This window comes from Chamaea fasciata, unplaced genomic scaffold, assembly GCF_029207755.1.
Source record: "Chamaea fasciata isolate MVZ Bird 193981 ecotype frontalis unplaced genomic scaffold, bChaFas1.0.hap1 SCAF_9, whole genome shotgun sequence".
Lineage (NCBI taxonomy): Eukaryota > Metazoa > Chordata > Aves > Passeriformes > Sylviidae > Chamaea > Chamaea fasciata.
In genome coordinates, this window is record NW_027094094.1 from 16,551,183 (window position 1) to 16,574,292 (window position 23,110).

Below are 23,110 nucleotides of genomic sequence, written 5' to 3' on the forward strand. Positions count from 1 at the left end.
TTAAATTCCAAATTAGGAAGTATAAAGAATTAATACAGAAGCTATCATTAAGACCAGAAACATTTTGCTTCATCCTTCAAACGCAAGAGATGAAGAAACAAAGATATAGCACCAGAGACCTACAGGGTTAATAAACTTTCCATGCCATGGTAGTGAAATATCACCAGAACTAAACGTGATCACACTTGCAGGGGATTTACAAACTGGAGTTCAGAGAAATCACAAGGTAAACACAGAGGTATTAACAGTACCAGTAGTATTTAGGAGAGAAGACAGGGAACACCATGTCTAGTCTGTACGTGCGATTAACAAACATGTATCTGTGATATCATAAATGGTCTCTGATTAGTTTTTTTCTCTGCACAGGACATGACTACCATATTATTTAAATGCTGTTTCACATGGTTTTGACTTTGACTATATAAACTGTCTCTAAAAGCATGCAGATCTAATTGGAAGTGCACACAGGCAGAGACAGAGCAATCATCACACTGAAATTGCCAAGTAAACCAGTGAGGCTCAGTGTTTTAGCAAACAAAATCACAAAACTGTACAAATCAAATGCACTATGCTGGGACAATTCTAATTATTGAAGGAGGCATGAGTGCCGTAGTTCACTTCCATCACTAGTGGGGAGTGACCTTCTACCACTAGCTCTAATTTTTTACTCAAGACAAAAATAATATTCCAAAGTTGCAAAGTAACTTTTAGAAATCAGTTCAAATCAAAATTCTCAATGAGGAAACTGAAATACTGTTTCAAACAGTACTGGGAACCAGACTGAAACTTAGAAATCAGCTTCAGTTTGCAGGTTCTGGAGGTTTAGCTTCTAGAGATTATTCCATTTCTAATTTTAAAAATGCGAAAGCAACAGAATTCAGAAAAATCTAAGATTTTTTAAATTCCATCAGAAAGGACATATGAATTCCCATAAAGAGATTAAACCAGTGTAGTCTCTTAACTCACACTTCATTTTTGATCCCTTGCCAGTGACTGCCCAATGCTGCTTAGTTCGAGGAATGAGATAGGAAGAGGAAGATAATCCTTTGAGGCTGATATGGATATCAACCTACAGAATATCTCTCAAAAAATCACAAACAAAAATTGGCCTAAGGCAAAGTAAGACAAACTCCTGTATCCTTTGAATAAAGTTTGTGCTGCAGGAATGAAAAAAAATGCTCAGGCCTCGCTCACAGAGTTTTAGCACTTTGTAGTGAAGAATTATAAAAACTCCACAAGTTAAATTACAATGGAGGTGCTGACAGGACCTTAATGACTGTAGTATGTACAGTCGTGAGTGCCTCTTACCTGATAGAAAGTGCCATCCTGTGAGCAGACTTGCGAAGATGAGCAGTTCTGACACCGAAACTGCGAAGGAGATGATTTTCTGATCAGATAAGAGGCATCCACAGCTGGACATACACATTCACCATTTACTGATTGTTTTTTTTAAATTTTTGAATGTAAAGGTTACAATCAATTTACTTATTTAAAACCAGGAAAGACTTATTTAATGAATAAATGGACATTTTTCCCTTTTCTTGTCTACCTCATGTAAGGTCCACAGCTATGCCAATAAAAGCTCATGGCCAATAGTACCAGAGATGAAGATAACAGATTCACTTGATCTTCATTCAGAAGAGACTGTTAATTAATTACCATTAACAACTTCATCGAGGAAAACAAAATCATAGAAGCCTATAAATTACTGGATTTATTACCAGCACAATGAAATTTTTAGAGGTTTTAATCTTTGACTTCAGGGGAGTGATTTAAAAGTACATGAAAGAGGAGATGAACACATACCTGGCTATGCTGTGTGTATATAAATACACTTACCAACTTAACCAGGGGTTGCCAACTCTGGCATTCACTAAGTGTTAAAAACTATAGTTCTGAGATTTTTGAAAATTTTCAGTGCAAATATTTTTTTATCAAGATCATAGTTACTGTTGCCTCCAATTTCATGCAGCTGCCAAAAGTCCATTTGTAGGCAAGGGCTGCAGGATGAAATGCCATTAAAAAATTCCATTATCACTAAAACTATTGCCTCAACACTTCCTAATAGTACAGCCAATGCTAACAAAAATACAAGATGGCAAACCAAACAAACATCCACTGGTTTCAAGGCAGTATTGGAAAAAATTCTACTTAAAGCTCCCTTACTCGCACAATATTGGGGTTTCAGCAATCACCAAATTTCAGTGCAATATTACTTTCAAATTTATTGAATACTTGCCTATATACATTGACTTCCCTAATTCCTATCAGAATCTATCCTTCCCCCTCCAGCTTCAGATTAAGGTAAAACTTCAGGAAACTTGTGAATTGTTAACTCTACAGTATGTTTAATCCTCTGCCTTCACAGTCTGTGCCCAGTGCTTTTTATTCTGAGCACGAGGAAGCTTAAAACGAAAGAAGAACAGAAGTAGTTTGGAATTTTCTTCAGATCGGTACATTACACATGTTAAATGCTCAACCTTAGCTGCACTCCAATTTAGCCTCCACTAGTAACAATAGACAAACTTGCATATACTACAAAGCAATAAAGAGCGGAGACCAAACGACAGGCACACACAAACAAATGCATAAAAGAAAGAGAAGGAAAGGGGATATTGACTTCTAACCAAAAAAATTAAATATACAAGGCAAAACTAAACCAAACTGAGTATCAGTCCTGAAAAAAAAAGTCTTTTAAAAAGTTAAATATTGCAATTCTAAAATATACACATGCAGCAAGGAAAACCTATCTGGCTCTTATCTGAATGTTATTGTTATACAGTATATCAAAAAAAGAACAGATGTAGTATTAACAGAAACAGTAATAAAACAATTAGATTTCACCAGTAATTTTTCAGTGTCACTTTCAGTTTATTGACTGAATAAACCAGGTTCTTACTGAAGAACTGCTGGATGCAGATTCCCCAACTATTGTAACTCAAAAGGTCACCAAAGGCAAAATTGCTGAAAAAGAACAAGGGCTTGGGTTTTCAGTTACTTGGCTTAAAACTCTGAGCAGAACTTCCATGTACACATCATACATCCACTATTTTGACGTTTCAGAATCTACACAATGTATGTGCTGCAGGGTTTCACCCACTGGGCTTTACATAAGAAATTCGGAAAACATGCAGAAAGCATTTTTAAATAGGGGTTTTTTTAAGGGTCATAGATTATATTCGGGCCTAAGATGTGAAAGCATGTATAGTCTCTACAATAAATATACCAAAACATCATTTATCAATAATGTAACAGCATTTACGTTTTCGCCTCTTAGTCTCCATCTTGTCATATAGATGAATTCCATAGTATGATCCTTCCCCATGATTTCTCCATTGCATAGTACATCCAGCTTAAAATATAACAGAACAAACAGTAAGAAAAAGGGATGCAGAATTTTAAATGTCTAAATGAACTGCTAGTCAATCTCCAGAGTTAATCCCACCACTCCTATCATTATACAACAAGTCCATCAGACATGGATATTAAACCTGGATGAATACAGCATGCTGACACAATATGCTATTTTGTACACTGGCATTCAACTGGTATTTTTTCACTTTTGTGTTTTTATTTGAAGTGTGGACAGAAGGAAGTCTGCTACCAAGGTATGAAATCACCAGTAGACAAGCATTCCCTATATTTAGCTACACTACACATTATCTGTTTGAAGAGAAAGCCTTGTGCTGTATTTGGAAGGCCACCTTGCTATGCCAGTGCTCTTTCAAATCCAAAGATATAAACCACGAGTACAGTAATTTTCATTTAAAAAATAGACTGTAAAGAAAATTTTAAAAAATAGTTTAAAAATAATTATAAATTACAAGAAAAATGCACTTCAAAGTGTACAGACATTCCTTAACTGAAAGCAAATGACAGAGAAAAACAATGATCTCAGTGTGAAAAATGTCTAGTTTAAACTGTATTATAGCATCTTACTGCTGCCCGCCACTGCAAATGTTTGACAATGTTTTCATTACTAGAGCTATAATGCTTTCTGGGTTTTTAGACAAAAAAAAGTAAAAATTTTGAAGTCAGCAGATTCTTTGTAACACAAACCATTAAGGTACCAGACAGATTAAAAACCAAATGGCACCAAAAAGGCTGGTCAGCATGTCATGACACCGTGACAAACTCCTGTGTATAGTTATAACCTGTGCACCAAACCTAACTCAGCCCTACCCCTGACCAAAGCTGGGAGGCTGCTGCTGGTGCTAAAGGCAGCCTGCCCTTCAGGTAGCCTTTGGCTCCCGTAAGAGAACAGGCTGAAGCACTAGTCTGTGCTTCAGTCTAAATTCCTGTATCCCTGGAAAGAGGGAAAGCAGGTTCAAACATGATTAAATGTCGTAGAAATGTATTATGTTTCAGGGAAATAAAAATACAAACATCTTTCTTTCAAATGTACCTCATAGGAACTTGGAAGTTTTAATTTTAAGCTGAGAAACTTTTTGATAGTTCCCACGGTCACTCGAGTAGAACAGCGGATAAATTTCTTCATCAAGCCCTAAATCAACAGCAACAAATCAGAAAAAAACATGTTAGAAATTCTGGACAATGTGAGCAATCTTTAGTGCAAGAACAGCTGTAACTGATAATTTTTTCAACCAGTAACCAATTTTATTGCACTCTCTTCTAATTCATAGTGACACCATAGGTTCATTTTTGTTCATTTGTTTTCAAAATTTAAAAGATGATAAACAAGTTCATTTGACTCATGTCTAGTTCTAAAGGTATTTATAAAAGATACAGAAGGGAGGAAAGAAAAAAACCAAAACCCAGCTATCACCAAAACCATCAAAACCCCCAGAAGAACTTAAATAATCTATGTGTTTGTGTCAGTAGCACTGGGGGTCTAACAAATGTTGCATTTCTTAGAAGAGTTGAGAATCTCCAAAGTTATACATGTAACAACACACAGAAAATATAAATAGTTTTATTAGAAAAGTTCTTAAATATATATTTTTTTATTCTTCTATTTGTAATTAATAAAACATTGTTAAAATCTAAGGTGATTTCTAAAGACTTTCTTCTAGACTCAGTATATTAGGTAATCCCCTTCAGGAATAGAAACCAAATATCACTAATTCTTAAAACAGGTACTGGCAGGTATTACTCTACACATTCTGCAGACTGAAGTGATCTCCTCAAGGCCACAGACAACACATCAGAGGCAGAATCAGGTTTACAGCTCAGAAGATCTGGATCCCAGTCATTCAGAGCACCACATATTTGATAAGCAGGTTCATTCTGGCATGTTAAGACAGTAATCCTGAAGGCCTGAAGGTATGAGGCAGCTCACCTACAGCCAGCTTTATAAATACCTCTGTGGTGTGCTGCAATCTGTTGTGTAATGCAGTTACACATTAGTTATACTACATACACGTAGTATACAACAATCGAGGTTGTATACTACAAAACTGTAATACCCACACACAAAAAAATTCCACTGTCACAGATGGCTTTCTGTACAGAACTGTATTTTTCACAAAATTCCAAAGATGCACTGAAATGCCTCAAAGGGAAGGACTAAATAAATATGGAAGTGGGAACAGATCACTACATTAAGGTTTATTTTTAATGGTTATGAAATGATTTGGTTCCTATAAGATGCTATTCTATCATCAATAATTTCAGTGCAGCTGGTTTGCTACTCACTTTGACGACATTATCTCCTGACTGCCCATTGTTGCGTAAACAGTCGAGGCAGATTGCAATCTGTGGGTCACTCCGGTGATAGTCTTTATCTTCTTCATTTTCATCACACTCCTCATCTACTTTGGGTTTATCAGCTTTTGGACTTTCATCTGTAAAATATGAAGATCATATTATTTAAGTATAAAGTAATTAAAAATCACTTGTTTAAGGAAATATGGCGTTTTTAGGAGTCATAATTGTTCTTCACATTAACTTTACACAATTTTAATTCAGTGCATTCTTGAAGTGGCCCATTTAAGAATCTCTGGAAACAAATTTTTACTACTGAAATTTTAATGCAATATGCAGGCAACAGATTCCTATGGAACAGAAAATTATTTAGTTGATGGACTATATTGGGTATGGCTGCCTACTTCTGATATGCCCAATAATTCAAACCCTGCAACTGTGCATGCATCACAATCACTCAGACATGTAAACCTAGTGTATAGTGTGGCAGTTCAGTGACAGAAATGTTTTTAAATAAACAGTGGATACCTAATCCCAACACTTATATATCAAAGTAACATGGCTAATGAATTCATATTAACTATCACAATAATCAAGTGAAGACAAGTTATGTAATCACAAGATTTTTCCTTCTCTCCAGAATGATTTTCCAACTAAACAGCCATATATTTACTTATTCCCCTTCAAGAAGAAAAAAATGTAAGAAAAGCGGAAAGGTCTGTGTATTTTTTAGCAGAGCTTATACAAACTACACAATCACATACAACATGTTATCCTCTTTCATTCTGCCATTAATATGTTCTATTGGTTCCTGGTTTAAGATTCTAACTCTTTGGAAAAGGTACCATATTGTATAGTTTAGAAAGGTTTAGCAAAGTTGAGCACTCAAAAGCTAAGACTAGCAAGCACATCTAGATAGGGCTGCAATGTACGTAAATAATAACCATAAAACAGAGTAAGTTTTACAGATTTAGAGTACAGTATACAATAATCTTATTGTATACATTTGGGGTATTTTCTGTATCCCCAACTTACTTATTTTGATTTAAAACAAAGGCTGCTCTCTGTTGGAATAAACTGTTATCACAATTAACTTGAATAAGCTGCTTTCATGTATCTTAAAAAAAACTTTCAGATTAATTTCTGCTGCTTTCCTACACGTACCAGACTTCAAAAGGAATTTAGAAGAGTGCAGATGAGAAAATATAATGTAAACTTTAATAAACAGCAAGCCATGACTGAGTTTCTTGACACAGTAATTAGTTGCCTTCGTTGAGTTTACACATTCAAGATGAGTTTTAAACTATATTCATTACTTTTCTCTTACAATTTTTAAGTTTTCAGTAGTTATGAAGGATTTATCCCCAAGTCCCTATTAGCTATTGACACATTTAGCTGAATGTGTATCAGTCATACATTCTGTTCCTATCTTAAACTACAGATTTATTTATTTATTTCTTCCCCTGAAAGTCCAGGAAGCAAACTCTATTAATCGAGCAGGTGCAGTCCACCTGTCACAAGCATTTGTTCACTTCAGACTGAAGAGTACCAATGAATATTTTTTCTCTGTATCATGGTATTTCATCACTCATCAATTCTTTCTGGAAACCACTCTCCTACAGGAGTCACCAATGCCTGAGATATGTTTCATTGTTTAGGGTTTTTTCCTTCTGGTATGTGAAAATTTCAAGTCCTGGTATTTTTTTACTGCTCTTAGATGCTTAGGTTGGTAACCTTGCTGTGACCTGTGGCACAGGATATACAAGACAGACTCTCAAACTACAGTAACAATCTGATTGCAGGGCATGGTATTGACAACTGAAACAGTCTCTTCTAAATGAAATTATTCTCAGCAAATAATTTCTTCCCAGGCAAGATTCTAAATGCTTGATTATGGCAGAAAATAGCTTAAGTGCTCATAATTTGTCTCAATGAGTTGTCATGACTTTCAAAAGGTTTGTAGAGAAAAAGTTCCATAGCCCCAGGCAACTACTAATGGAGTTGGATACATCTGTAGCTACTCGAAAGTATAATTTGTGAGTTAGAGCCTTCTTCTCATTCTCAGACAATCCAAGCTCTCACTTACCAACTCATCTCCATTAGGTTTATCATTAAATTAGCAGAGGAAGGTATGAACCAGAAGAGTAAGTTGGTCAAAAGTAAGTCATATACTACAAATTTCCAAATTATCTGTTAATTCTTTCTATGTATATAGCAGAAGACCATTTTCTAAACAGTTAAGAAATGTCTACATCTCACAAAAATATTTTCTAAGTATTTTTAAAACTGAACAGGTATACACTACAAGGTATACTGTGGTAAACAAATATAATTTCATCTAAACTGTTCTGCAATTCTTAATTTATTCATATAGTAGAGAAAATAGCATTGTCCTTTACCATGGTTGCCAAATGCAAATCAACAGAACTTGTGAGAAAGACAATGAAATGTTACGAAGTTGAAAAGAAGAAATTATAAAGAAATGAATGCAGAAGATTATAAGATGTTTACTTGACAGTTACCCTTTACTGAAAATAGCTATTTTTTAACTAAGCAGACTCTTTCAAAAGTTCTTTAAAATCAAATCAAATCAAATAGGCTATGGTATTAAAAACTTGATGTCAAATTAAAAAGGCATAACATCCAGCCAGATGTAGTCCTCACTTAGCAACTCAATACTGAATTTCAAAGTTCATGGGTCAACTACAAAAAATGAAAGAAAACAAAGAAAAAAACAAACAAAAAACCCAACCAAAAAGAAACAAACAAACAAAAAAGCATTATGGAATCTATATAAAACAATTATTTAGCATGTGTGGAAAACTGTTTTACTACTTGTCATAACTAATTCTTGACAACCTCCTACTTAACAGATGGTCAAATTTGGTAACAGAAAGTAATTTGTAAAAACTCTGTAAAAAAATTCTGTCGTGCTCTATTAGAAAATTAAGAATTCAGCTGGACAATTCTGAGAGCGTTGTGAGTGAGAGCCTAGGGTAATGCAAATAAAAATAATGGTAAAACAGCTAGAGTTTGTTAACCAACTGGTTGACAGATAAGCAATAGTATGTGAAGGCCCATACATTTGCACTGATTTGCTACAAGTTTCTGTGGTATCTTTGAATTCAGTAAAAAACAAAATGTACTTGTGAGTGAAGAAACTGGTCTTAATAAGCAGTGTTACTTGACACACAGATGAGAGGGAAAAATCATCACCTTGTCCATTTTCTTGAGGTTTGTTTTTCTTCCAAAATTCGATCTCTCGCTGCAGTTCCTCTAGTTAACATCAAAGAACAGTAATGTGAATTTTTAAATCAATACCAGATATATAATTAGAAATAGCCATATTCCCTCCACCAACACAAACAGTTCCCAAAACCAAATGAGAAACTTACGTTCTCGAAGTCCAGGCACCAACTTAAATATAATTTCCTCTAAGGTGTTATCCAGCCTTTCAGAAGGAAAAAATATATTTCACATTAAATGGAAACTAGCATTTCAAGTATTTTTAGTGTTTAACAAAAATTTTTGAAAAATAAAATGAGTTGCATTTTTCTGGTAAATAATAAATCCTGTCAAAGCCAACTGATTTTAGCTTGAGAGACAACATGCATTAAAACTTATCTGAACCACCTCCTAAATGGATTTATCATAGAAATAACTACAGAATTTATATTTTAATGTATAAAGATAAGAATGTAACAAAAGAGAAAAACATTATACTCTAAAAGTTTTATTCTTTTAATTTGCATTACATGCAAACAAGAGTGTTACTAGAAGGAACAGACTGGAAAAGTAGTATCCAATTTTAAGGTCCAGCTCATGAGTAGTAAACATGAAAATTATAAACTCCATTATCATATTAAGTGTTGAAGTGCTTTGGTAATAGCCTGAACAGACTATTCCCTACTTACCACACCACAGACAAACCAGTCTTGGAAGGATAAAGAAGACCACAGTGCATCCATGCTGCTCTGACTTGACAGCTCTCAGTACCCAGCATAATTAATTTGAACTATTTAAATCTGCCATGAGTTGTAAACCAGAAGACAGTACACAGAACAGGCATGTCCTCTGATACCTGATATTAGTGCCAAAACTAGTTATTACGGCCCCTTCCAGTGTACACACTAGAGTTATCCTTGTTGCTGAAGGTAAAATGCTTTTCTTTCCCTTTCACTGAATTTAACCAACTCTTTTATACATTTAGTTTATAATCTGCTTTCTAGTTCTACTTCCTCTCCTGGTCTCCTATCCTTCAGCTTCCTCTGACTTTCATTCTGTTTCCTTTTCCTTCCTCTCCTTTGCCCTTTATGTTCTATCTTGTCAACAGAAACTCCCATTGCCCATAGCCTAAACAAAAACTTATGACAAAATAAAATACTAAGTAATACAGAGAAACTAAGTACCTTGACATTCAGTCAGATTCTGGCATATTTTCAATTGCCTTGTTTTTTCATCTCAATAACAATATATTTCTTTACATTTATATTTGTGAATAAATGTGTGTACATGGTATTAATAATACACTATAGGCCTGTAAAAAAAACCCCCTAGCTGTTCTGTCATTTGTTCACCAACAGTTGCAAAGCAGGAGTAAGATTGACTGCTTTTATTGTTGAGGAATGCCTACAACCCATATAAATTGATAACAATTATCTTAAAATAAATATATTAGAGTATTCAAGGTTCTCCTCACAGAATTTTTACTTGTACTTCAAAGTTTACAATTAGACCCATTACCCAACCATCAGGTTCTGAGACTAGATCCCTGTTGTATCCATCAGTAGAGTCATACCATAGGAATATTCATGTTTCAGCTACAACCACAATCCATTTTTAATTGCTTCCTCTTAAGGGGACAACAACCACAACAAAAATAAGTTCGGCAAATGAAACATACCTCCCATAAAACAAAGCAGCACAGAGAGCACTTTCTCACTGATAAGAAGGAAACTAAAACTGTAGAATTTCTGATAGATTTGATCTTGATTGATCAAATTGATTGCTTGATTTCTGATAGCTGACAATGTAGGTCTCCCTTCTCAGATGGTGTATGTTGTAGCCTCCTCTGTCAGTATCTCAGGTAACTACATGGGACTGCTTTCTGTGAGGTTCCCACAGCAGAGCACTGGGAACTTGGGAACATGGATTAGAAATGGAATTCATTTCACACTGTAAGAAAGCACCAACCTTCATAATCTACTCATTAAAAAAAATGAAATAAAGACTTCAAAAGAGAACATCATTGCCTTAATTAAAAATCCCTCTGTTCTTCAGGATGGTACAATACATTGCTGGTTTTCTTTCATTTATTTTTGAAAACTCCCATTTAGCACTTTCTAATTTACTTTCAATGGCCCAAAACAAAAGTCACTGGTAATGCTAAAATAGCAAAAAACTCCAGTATACTTTGCAAATTTACAATGCTAGAAGCAAGAAGTGGTTTCCCACTCTAGTCTGACTTAATGTTCTTCCAAAAACTAAACAAAACAATCTTCTTTCTTTATAGAGGATAAATACTAATCAATACTCTAACAAGGAGCAGAAAAAAAAGTCCTATCTGTTCTTTAAATGCAGGGAAACTAAAACTTTAGGGAAAAATGAAACTATTACAAGGGTCTCATTTCAGATCATCTTTCAGTGTTCCCATAATCCACACATGTAAGCACTCTGACATAAAGATTTGTATTTCCGTGACTCACATCAAACCCATGCCAAAATGAAACTACCCAAAAAAGATGGTCCCAGTGATTTACTGTGATACTTCCTGTTAATGCTGAAACAAGAACACTGATATTTCAGAGACACCTCTTTCCATTGCCACAGCTTCCAACCATCTTCCAAATCTCCAAACCAGAGCATACAGAAAGAAGAACCAAGTATTTCTGTCAGCTTAGTATAGTTCCTTTTTTCACCTCTTCTACAATACTGAATGAGTTAAAAGATCAACACTCTCTGCTAATTATCAGAAAATGTGAACCAAACTAAGACTATTGCTCAGGAAAACTTGCATCCACAGGAGTATACTAGCAAGAGGAAAAGAAGTCTGCCTTCATGACATTATCAACACAGACCATATTGAGTACTAATAATGCAGAGTTCTGCTAAATCAGTAAAAGGAATTCTTAAAATTTAACACTCTTCCTACATTTTCATTTTAGAGCTCAGTGTTGAACTTCAGACTTAGTCTTGTAGTTACAACAGACCCTAAGTGCTGCCAACTAAGAGATACATGTAAAAATCTCACATAGTTATGAAGTTACTCAGAACTGAGTTTAGAAGTAGTTTATAAAGCTTATCTGAGAGATCTTAGTTAAAATTACCGAGTGGTGTTCATCACTATTTCTCAGAAAATGACTGCATTCTTTAGCAATGATGGGGCTGATCTCCATGGTCAGAGTGTAAGACTTGTTATTAAGTTATGCAGGCAACATCCTGGAAAGATTATTCCATTGCACAGCTCACGTGCTCTTCTGTTATTAGTTTAGCAAATACTTAAAGTTGGTTCATAAAATACAACCAGGAAACTACTAACTATATGCAGTTTCTTGGCAAAGAGACCAAATGACTCCAAAAGGAATTTCAGGAAATAATTGCATAGAAAATAGCTCTTCCCACCTTTCTGGCTTGTGCTCTCAACTTTCTTCACCCACCTATAATTTCCTGCTCAAAGCACAGTATTTGTTTACTAAACATCTACTACATCTTTCAGAAAATGCATTTTTCATCTCATATGAAATGGTCCTTTCAGAATAAAGTAACTACTTCTAAATGCTTTTGTTCTCAGCTCATTAACAGCCTATAGCATATTCTGTTATGACTCACACAGCACCTCAGAAACTGACAGGAAATCAGAAAAATAAGCTACATAAACCTGCTCAGCCCCACCCTTTCAAAAAATATTCAGATGACAAAGACTTAGGCCAATAACACCCTTTACAGTTGCTGAATTCATCTCTTTCAGTTATCCTCTTGGCACATAAGCGAGCATGGGAATGGGTGTGCACACATGGATCAGTCAAAAATCAAAGCAATGTAAGAAAAATTTTAACAAAACCAATGACATCAGGAAATTATACCAAGCCTCCTAAATTCCAGATGTAAATTTATATTTTTACATTGATGTAAGAATAAGTCCTCCTAAGTTCACAACAGTATTACAAGAAAATAATAGTGGGGATGGGGTGGGTTAGTGTTAGGACTGAGGGCAGGGAGTTCCGTCATAACTCCAGGAAAACATGAAGTTCTTCCACTAATTATGACATTTTTTTATTTTTCTATCTTATTGCATGTCTACCATCTTTGTTTCAGCGTAACATCACTAAAAGTGAATCTAGAATTTCATGAAAAAGAATTGTTTTTAAAAAGGTGTGCTAATATAATATCAAAAATCTCAAAAAAGGGTATTTTTAATGTAAAAACCTTTTTAATGAGTGTCTTTTCATTAGTCTTACAGCAGATTTCAATTCAGATTGGTAGACTTATGCCCTGAAAACCATTGTTTTTAACATGATTCATTTTCTATATATCGCTATAAAAAGAAAAAAAGAAAAAGTTGCCATGAGGTTTGGAATGCCCTAAATAATTTAAAAACAATCCTTTAGAATTTAACTTCATGTAAAGAATAAAAGGTGCCTGGTTCATTTATTTGTTTAATAAAGATATTAAAATGGTTTTTTAAAAACTTGTGCAATATAAACACTATTTCTGTGTCTTTCCCTTATGTTTCCTCCTTTTACTATATCTGAAAAAATTAAATTTAGAATGTAGTGGGAGCTGAGAAAATGACAACCTATATGGCTTAGAACAGTTAATATATGCATTATACAAATAAGCAAAACAATTATTTCCATTTTAGGATAAAGACGTTAAAATATTTTTGTTGTTCTTCCATTCCAGCAGATGTAGTAAAATAGATTCTCACCTTAACATTTCTAGTGGATTGGTCTCATGCACTTGGTTGCCACACCTGGGACAGTCATTGCTGTCTTCAAAGTGTTGAACGATACAAGTCTTACAAACTAAGACAGAGAAGAAAAAAAAAAAAAAAAGAAAGAAAAAACTCACTTAGACAAAATCTAAATAATATTGCTCGAGCATGACTTCATGATACCTGGTAACTACATCATGCATCAGAAATAAGAGTATGGTCTTAAAGTAAATAATTACAATGTATCTTATTCCCTTCTTGTTCCTCAAAACCATAGTTAATTTTGCTCCGCTGAGACACCAAGGTCAGCAGCACAGGTTGGAAAAGCACTGTTTTAAATGTTTAAATGATGAGATATTTTTGCTACTTAGAATTCTCCCAGCATCATAACACGCAAAGCCCGTTGCCTGAACCACCTTAGAGAACAGATTCTCAGGTGTCTGCTGGGGAGCTTCAGCCAGCAGAGCCCACCAGCACCTCAGCTGATCTAAAAATTTACTTACACACATCACTTCTTTCAATAAGTATTTAAACCAGCATTTTCAGCTGCAACCAACATCAGTTGCTTGCAGCTGAAAATACTGGTTTAAATATTTATTGTAGGAGAAAAGGTCACGGAAATTGTACACAGGTTCAGAGTGTTTCCTTTTTGACACAGTGCTTTTCAAAGCAATGACAGAATGTACACTCGACATTTAGTATTTTAATCTTATAATGAAAAATCAGGATCAGGACCATGGCAAGTATCAATAAACCCAAACCAACAACGTGGATTTAAAAACTAGTCAACTCAAAGTAAACTAAACAAGGTGCTACACTACTCCTGCTTTCAAATGATTAATTACAGACTGTAGATTTTAATGTCATTAATAATGGGAACCAAACTGATGAGAACAAATATGCCTGCTATTTATTACTGCACAACAATGTTCTGGATGGAGATAAACTCTACCCTCCTCTTATTATTAATTCACCTACACTGAAATAAGAACTGCAAATTCATCAGTAAATGGACTGAAAAAATAAATGGACTGCTGTGATTGCAATATGCTTTCTGCTGAAACACTGTAATTTTTTTCATCAATTACTTAAAGAAGTATGAACATCTCTATACAAGTTAGTAGATCCTAATTCCAAGACAACTCTAGGAATCTTGAACTTCCTTTAACAAACAAAGCCTGTATTTGTCTTTGCCTTAGAATGCTCAGAAGTGTTATATCAAATCAGCTGATGCTGATAAGACACACACATTAAACCTCCATGTAGATGTTTCTTTCAACTGACTTAAAGACATTAACTTCACAGCCCAAGTTTCTCAAGGAATTGTAAAATAACTCTTCTGCCAGTTGAGCTTTTCAGCTGCAGCACCTGATAGCTCATGATCCTGGTATTTATATTGTGCTGAATACACTACTTCTGTCAGGAGAAAGTGTACGGGTTAGTGGTGGGTGGTGACAATACTGATGAACCACCAGGTTAAGAGTCATCAGCTGTCTTAGAAATGTCATAAGTTGGAAACCCCAGTCTAAAGAGTGTGGGGGGAAAAGGGCTAAGGAGAAAATACGATGAAGAACTTGTGAAGTCTAACACAGATGTAAATTACTGTCATTTGGAAATTCAGCTGAAAGTCACTGAGGTAAGTAACAAGGGTTTGGCTTACTCTAGACCTCTTCAAACCTGACTTTATAGAAACTGAGCTTAAAGAGAACTCTTTTTCAATGGAGATACATCTGCTAACTCCTATCATAAAGGCAGGAGTTAGTCTTTATTTTTCTGGTAAGCCTTCTGTCTGGTATAAAAGAGCAGCATGTCTATGGAGTCTTTCTAGCCTGACACCAAGTTAAAACGATCAAGGATAGACAAAGTGGAAAAAACTGTATAAATGTAATTGGAATTGGACAATATTAATTTTGGAATTGATAAGCGCAACCCCTAACCTTCTCTTATTTGGAAAATGTTCAGGCTGGATGAGGCTGTGAGCAACCTGAAGTAGTGGAGGCTGTCCCTGCCCATGGGAGGAGGGTCAGAACTAAGGGTCTGTTCCTGCCCAAACCATTCTATTAATTTTTTTTTTTTGCAACAGAGACTCAAGAGAATTAGCACAAAAATTCTTCAAAAGGAGAGGGGGCTTCATATCAATACCAGAGTGAATTGGTTTCTTTTCTGTAAGCAATAGAATTAGCCTCCTGAAAGAACTTCCTTGCATTTTAGGAAAACTTTCTGAAATTCTAAAGAGAATTTAATTCTCTTTGCTCTAAGAATTTCTGCTCCATTCATGCCAGAGAAGTTCTTGAAGTCTGTGATGAGATAACACTGTTCTTACTGCATTGAATTGTCTTGTAAAGATACCTTACATTTGGGCTTTCTAGGATTTTTGTTTGTTTTCCAAACTAAAGGCAAATAAGGCCTCTATCTGAGCTACAGCTTTCATTTACATCTAGAAGAAATTTGAAATTATTACTATTCAGGAGAACTACATGCCATGGGATCAATAACTAATACGCTTCTGTAAGTCAGATAATTGACTCCATAAAACCTCTCAAACACTAAACACTGCTAAACATAAAGTATGAATATCCACAATAATGTAACTTGAAAAAAATATTTATAGGACAAACCAATCTATGGAAAGGAACTGAAGTCCTAAGTTTGAATATATTTTTGTGCACTCTTTATATCTTTTGTTTTTGAGAGGAGATGACACTTTTGGAAGGCATACATAGTCCAAGAAAGGACCTAATGATTAATGAAGAGCTTCATTTCCAATGTAGGAACGGTCTTTGAGTAGAACATATACAGACAAGCCATCATAAGGAACCAAGAACCTTATTCCAGTCCCATATGGGTGTTTCTCTGTGCCAATAAAGACACAGATTTGGATCATGGGTTTGTACAGCCAGCTCAATACCATAAAAACCCCCTTGAAACTGTAAATCAATACTGAAGTAATCTAAAACAACTTTTGCTTTTTCTCATGTAGAGCTATGGTGCTATGAGGATTTGCCAACCAAAACTAAATGTGATTTACCAACAGGAATATAATAGCATGGAAGACTAATCAACTGATACATAATACTCCTAGTGGGATCATCAACCATATTTTCCCATATGATAGGTATAATAGCCCTCTGTTACTCTCAATGTGAAACACTGAACATTTTTCAAAGCCTATCTCTTTGCAGTTTCAGAAAATGGGATGAAATCTAAATATTGGGTGAAAAGGGTAGGCAAAAAGGGAATCCTTAAATACAATTAAATGACAAATATAGTTAATTCACCACCTTAGGGAAAGAACCAAACTCCAAACCAAAACCCTTTAACGCTTCCAGTACAGATTAACAAAGTAACATGGTTTCATTTGCTTTACTGTAGGTCATGGTAGGGCAGCAAACAGGCAAAAGAAAACTGCTTATCCAAAATGTACAGTTTGCAGAATTTTGAGGTATATGCTACACATGCCCGTGAAATGAGAAACTGAATTTCAGAGTTGTATGATGACAATCCAGATGAGACACAATAAAAGTTAAACTCACATAAGATGACTTTCTACAGCTGATTAAAAGTACTTGTGTGACATATGCTAATTGGCTGGCAACCATAACAATGTTGTTTTCCAGTACAGAGATATCTGGTTCACACATTCTCTCAGATCTTTGTAACCAGATGAAAAACACAGACACAAGTGCCAAGACTGTGCTGTATGTCACAAACAAACAGAAAAAGTACATATCTTATGAATATCTACATACATATGTATCCCTCCAGGCTACTGTTTAAATGTTGATTAATGAGGTACCTAAATAAAACTTCATATAGCATTTTTTAAATAAAGTATTCTACAAGATAAAGTTTAATTAGTTAATTGTGGTACAAATTCTTTGTCAGACCCCATCCTTTGAATTCTTCCAAGGATCTCCTCTCTCAAAGTTAATCACTCTGATTTCAGTGAGCAAAGGAAGAGCACAGGATATGTATAGCTAGCGGAACATCAAACCCATCTAGTGGAACATCAAACCCATTAATTGAGGGCACAGAGGTGTAACAAGTCATTTGGTATGTTTACTGAAGTATTTAATCATCTATCTTTAGTCTGCTTTAAAAGCACTTACTTTAGGGAAAGCATTTGCTTAAAAACAGGACAGAAAACTTCAATTCACTTAACCACCCTCTACAGAAACCATACAAAGTGGGACTACTCCTCTCAAGTGCAATTACCAGACACAGTCACACTGGATTATCTTTTGTTAAAAAGCAGAGAGAATTTCAGCATGTGATAACCAAAGAAGACTTCTTGTGTTGGTAACTATTTAAAAACAACGTTTAGGTCCTGCTACATGCCATTGACTGAAGTTTCTGCAGGAGAAGGAGTCTGAAGGAAGCTCAGCTTGCCTGTCTGAGGGTGAGAAATTTTGCTGCAGTGAAGGTTTTTGGGATTTTCTGTTGAGAGCATAGTTTTTATCAAAATCTGAAAACCACTCTAGTTGAAAAATTATTAGATATTGCAAATTTTATCTCTGGTAAAAAAACCTAGACTACCTTGGTTGTCCATTTCTTAACACAAATATTAATGCACCTTTTGATCTGCTCATAAACAGGGAAAAGCTGGTAATGGATACAGCCACAGAGAGCAGATTGCCTTGAGGTGAGTTGAGGGTCTTGTGGAAGGATACACACTTAAACAGCACAGTTAGGACTCTGAAATTCAGGAGATGGGACTTCAGCTTGTTTAAGCAACCCCTCATCAGATTTCCCAAGGAGACTATCATTGGAAAGAGACTTAGGAGTACTGGCTGAGCTATACAGTCCACTGTACAGGGAATTTTGTCAGAAGAACTGCTTAGTGCACAAGAATTGCTTAGTCCACATGGTTCCTAATTAATATGCAAAAGCAGATCAAATTAGAAGTGGAAACAAGAATGAGAAACAAAAGGATATAAAATCACTACTCTGGCACTTAGAGACAAAAGCAGGAAAACCAAGGCCCAGCCACAGCTAAAGCTGATGAGAGACCTAAAGGAATTGTGTAAGTATGCTAGTAGCCGAATGAAGCGTAGACAAAATATGCCTGTCAATGAATGAGGGAAAAAACTCAGAAACAGCTTATACAGAAAGGTTTGAAGTCCTCAGTGTGTTTTGGTCTTGGTCTTCACAGGCAGCACTTGATCCCAGATCTCCCTGAATACCAGGTTGATTTGGGAAGGAGAGGGATGATCAACAGCCAAGGAGGAGCTGGTTAAAGCTTACTGAGAAAGACTGGATGTATTTAAATCTACAGGCCAGGTAGGATTCACTAAGATGAAAGCTTATTGCCATAATCAGGGTGATTATGAGAGGTACCTGATGACTAGAAAAGGGTAGTGTATCATGCCCACCTCTAATAAAGAGGGGAAGGATGACCAAGGGAAGTACAGCTGAACAGCCTCCTCTAGCTCACTGGCAAGATGGCAGATTACATCATGGCCCTTGGAGTCAATTTCAAACTTTGCGAGGGACAAAAATGTAATCAGGAAGTGGCAATAGCAATTTGCCAAAAGCAAATCATGCTATAGGTTGGCAGGTGACATTATAAAAGTTTGTACCATTTGAACAGCAGTTACAGGAGTAACAGACCCCATCTTTTTGGGAGTGGCAAATAGTATCACAAGGAGCAATGGTCACATGCTGACATTTGGCAGGACATTCAGGAAAACTAGATAAAGCCTGTAGCACTGGAAATGGTTATTAAGAGAGGCTGTGGAGACTCCATGCTTATAAATTCAAATGTCAACTATACAGAGACATGGCTTGACGTGGTAGAGTGTTGGCAACTAACCTGCCTCCTGCATGAAGTTGGCCTAGACAACCTCCAGATGTTTGTTGAAGTTTTCAACCAATATTTCTAAGATTGTGTAAACAGTCTGTTATTTTTTAAGATACTAAAGAATATTCTTGAGGAAAGTTTATTTTGTGAATTTTGTAAGTGCACACTGTACTAAACAACGGAGTGACTAAGGAGACAGATGATGGGACATGCCCTTTAGCTCACATCCAGCCTGCTTCCATCAGTAGTTCTTAAACATCCTTGACAACTGTGTAATAGACTAGAAAAAAAGGTCTCAGTCCATTAGACAAAAACCATCCTGTTGGAAGTAGCAAAAAAGAAATGAAGTACTGAATTTTCAGAATAAGTAATTTTGCAGTACCATAACCATTTCCTTTCCAACAGAGATAGAAAAGTTTGCACTTCTGGTAAACCAAGTTGTGCTTAGGTTTCCCAGCAAATAGCGGAGTTATCTGTCCAACATTTTCAAAAGCCCCATCAGAAACATCTCTTATTGAAAAGGCACTCATTTCTCAGAGCAAGACTTTACTTAATATTTTCCAGCAATACAGAATATGCGATTTAACTGCTAATTCCCTGCTTTAGTTACTACAGATCACAATAGTTCCCCTATGATCACTGGAGAACATCTATGTCAATACATGCTTTCCATCTTGTCCAGAGTAAAACATTGTACTCCTAGTACCTAATGAATTTATGCTCCTTCTTCAACCATTAATATCTGCAGATTTTGATCATTTGCACAGCACTGTTTTCAATTATGGCAATCAGTAAGTACAAGACAAATACCAAAGGACAGTTAAAATCATTGTATTCTGTAGTATCTGTTTGGACAATACTGAAGAATCATACCTGTATGGTACCATACCTGTATTTGAAAAGAAAAGTTTAAAAAGAATAAATATTTTCTACAAGATAACTTGACAGAGTACCTTCCTGGATTCTACCATCACCTTTTCCTTTGCAGACATAAGATTTGCATATCATCACCTTTTTCAAGTTTTTAATTTTCCATCACTGTAAGCTTTGTATTTTGGCAACTGCAACCAGACTTTGCTTTAAAGAAACACAACTGTCTTTCCTGCATTTCTACTTAATGACCCAAACATGTGGCAGTTTTTTGGTGAGGAGACCTGTGTAACTGTATGGCAGGTCAGTAAAATTCATGTGCTCTAACCCAGGAACTAGGCAGTACAGCTGGCTCTGTGAAGAGCTCACAAACTACAAAAGAACAAAAGAAGCAGATGCTTCTGAGGAGAGAAAGCTCCTTCTGCCATTACTGTTTTGTAACAGGAGCAAAAGTAAATAAAAAAATAAATTATATATACAAAAATAAAACATTTTTTCTTAAATCTGATTTCTGATGTAACTATTTTCCCCTAACCTCAACCTTTTAAAAGTTACTAATGTTCATTAAACTTCAGCCATTAAAATATAGCTAATACTGGAATTTTTTCAGTTTCTTTAAAGGGAAAGATAATTTAATAATATATTTAACTCTCTCTAATAAATTTACCTCTGTTAAGTTCCTTAGTCTTTTCCTGATTCTTTGTCACTATCTTCCCTCTATATCCAATAAAGGATGAATATTCTCCTTAGCACTCCTTTTCTTGATAATGTGTTTATAGAAACATTTTTAATTGTCTATTATGGCAGTAGCCAGATTAAGTTCTGGTTGGGCTTTGACCCTTCTAATTTTCTGTCTTCATAACTTCATGGTATACTTGCATTCTTTCCAGGTTGACAGCCCCTTCTTCCAAATTCATAAACTACTTTTCTTTACTAAGTTCCAGACAAGGCTTTCTGTACAGCCAAGCTGATCACCCTCCCTGGCAGCTCATCTTCCTGCACATGGGGACAACCTGCTCCTGTGCCTTCAGGATTCCCTTCTTAAAGTACATCCAGCCTTCCTGGACTCTTCTGCCCTTCAGGACTGCCTCCTAAGGGACTCTGTCAGTCAGGCTCCAAAATCTGCCCTCCAGAAATTCAGGGAAGTAGTACTGCTAAATGCCCTTTTCCAAGAACTGAAAACTACCTTTTTGTGTTGCCATGCCCAGATGTCCTCCAAGTGTCACATCACGCACCAGTCCTTCTCTGTTCACAAACAGCAGGTCCAGCTATGTCAAGAAGTTATCTTTCACCCACTCCAGGAACCTGTTAGACTGTCTTCTCTCTGCTATTTCCAGTAGGCATCTGGTAAGTTGAAGTATTCTTCTAGAACAAATGACTAATGACTGTGAGACTGCTCACAGCTGCTTCTCGAATGTTTCATCTGCCTCTTCATTCTGGTTAGGCGATCTGTAACAGACACCCACCATGGTACCTTGCCTTGTTGGCCATCCCCTCAATTCTCACCCATGAATACTCAACTCTATCAATGCCATCACTGAATTCTAGACACTCAAAACACTCCCCAACACACCATGCTACTCCACCAGTTCTCCATCCTTGCCTATCCCTCCTGAAGAGTTTTATAGCCATCCACTGCATCCCTCCAGTTGTGTGAGCTATGCCACCATGTTTCTGTGATGGCCACTGTGCCATAGTTTTCCTGTTGCACAGTGGCTTCCATTGTTTTAATTCTCTGTGTGCTTCATATAGTAGGGATGTAACACCAAATTGTAAAAATTAACAATGAAGACAATAACAACTGCAAGAACAACACTACACAGAAATGACAGGAAATGCCTAGACAAGACTTTTAACTGATATTAAAGGTTTAAAAATGGGAAATCTACCAGAAGACATACAATTCCCCTCACTCTTCTTTAAATGTTATTTGGAAAGACATCAAATTCTAAAGGAGGTCCAGTGAAACCACTGATTATTCAGAAATAAATGTTAAAAAAACAAGCACATAAATAAGCTTGTGAAAGTAAGACAACAGAGTTTGACAGGACCATTCATATATTTAATACAATTCATACATGCCAATGTTTTAAATGTAGTAGGAGCAGAAGACAACTTAAACAACTTTTTCTGAGACAGTTTCATTGAAAGAGATCTACTCCCTAAGTAAATATTTTGCCACCTTTTAAATATTTCTCTGCACTGTGCCATGGAACACATTAGAGAGATGTGTGCCAGTACTGACCGAACTAGTGTATCCATCATATACACTGCCAAGAGGTACATTAGTTTAAGTTTCAAGCACGGTTATATTATCAAAAGATCACACCTGACCTAATGATCTCACCACTGATCAGACAGGCCACAGTGATCTATGTTTGGTGTTAGAGCCAGTACTATCACTACTAGCCTAGGGCAAACAAAAGGATCTCTGTACTCTGCCAAGTGTCCAGCAGAGCTGACATACCCTCACAGGATGGGTCAGGTTGGAAGGGACCCCAGTGGGTCATCTGGTCCAATCTCTCTGCTCAAGCAGGGTCATCCCGGAGCACATGGCACAGAATTGCACCCAGACTGCTCTTGAATACCATCAGTGAGGGAGCCTCCATACCCTCTCTGGGCAATCTGTTCCAGTGCTGGGTCACCTATATAGTAAAGAAGTTCTTCCTCATGTTCAGGTGGAACTTCCTGTACATCAGTTTCTGCCCATTGCCTCCTGTTCTGCTGGTTGGCACCACCAAACAGAGCCTGGCTCCATCCTCTTGACACCCACTCTAGATTTACACACCTTAATGAGGTCCCCTCTCAGCCATCTCTTCTTGAGCCTTAACAGGCCCAGCTCC

The 23,110-nt window shown here is 36.1% G+C and overlaps 1 protein-coding gene across 2 annotated transcripts in view; it reads right to left on the minus strand.

Annotated features, from left to right (window-relative positions):
* The window catches only part of PCGF5 (polycomb group ring finger 5), a 67,042-nt gene that overhangs the window by 10,397 nt on the left and 33,535 nt on the right, over positions 1-23,110 (minus strand). The window contains exons 5-11 of one of the 2 annotated variants that reach the window (XM_066191220.1): positions 13,592-13,688; positions 9,060-9,115; positions 8,881-8,940; positions 5,656-5,804; positions 4,406-4,504; positions 3,263-3,352; positions 1,309-1,368 (exon numbers count right to left, since the gene is read on the minus strand). In XM_066191220.1, coding sequence (XP_066047317.1) covers positions 1,309-1,368; positions 3,263-3,352; positions 4,406-4,504; positions 5,656-5,804; positions 8,881-8,940; positions 9,060-9,115; positions 13,592-13,688 — 611 coding nt within the window. The remainder of the gene's footprint in view (positions 1-1,308; positions 1,369-3,262; positions 3,353-4,405; positions 4,505-5,655; positions 5,805-8,880; positions 8,941-9,059; positions 9,116-13,591; positions 13,689-23,110) is intronic. The other variant, XM_066191221.1, reaches the window with a different exon arrangement.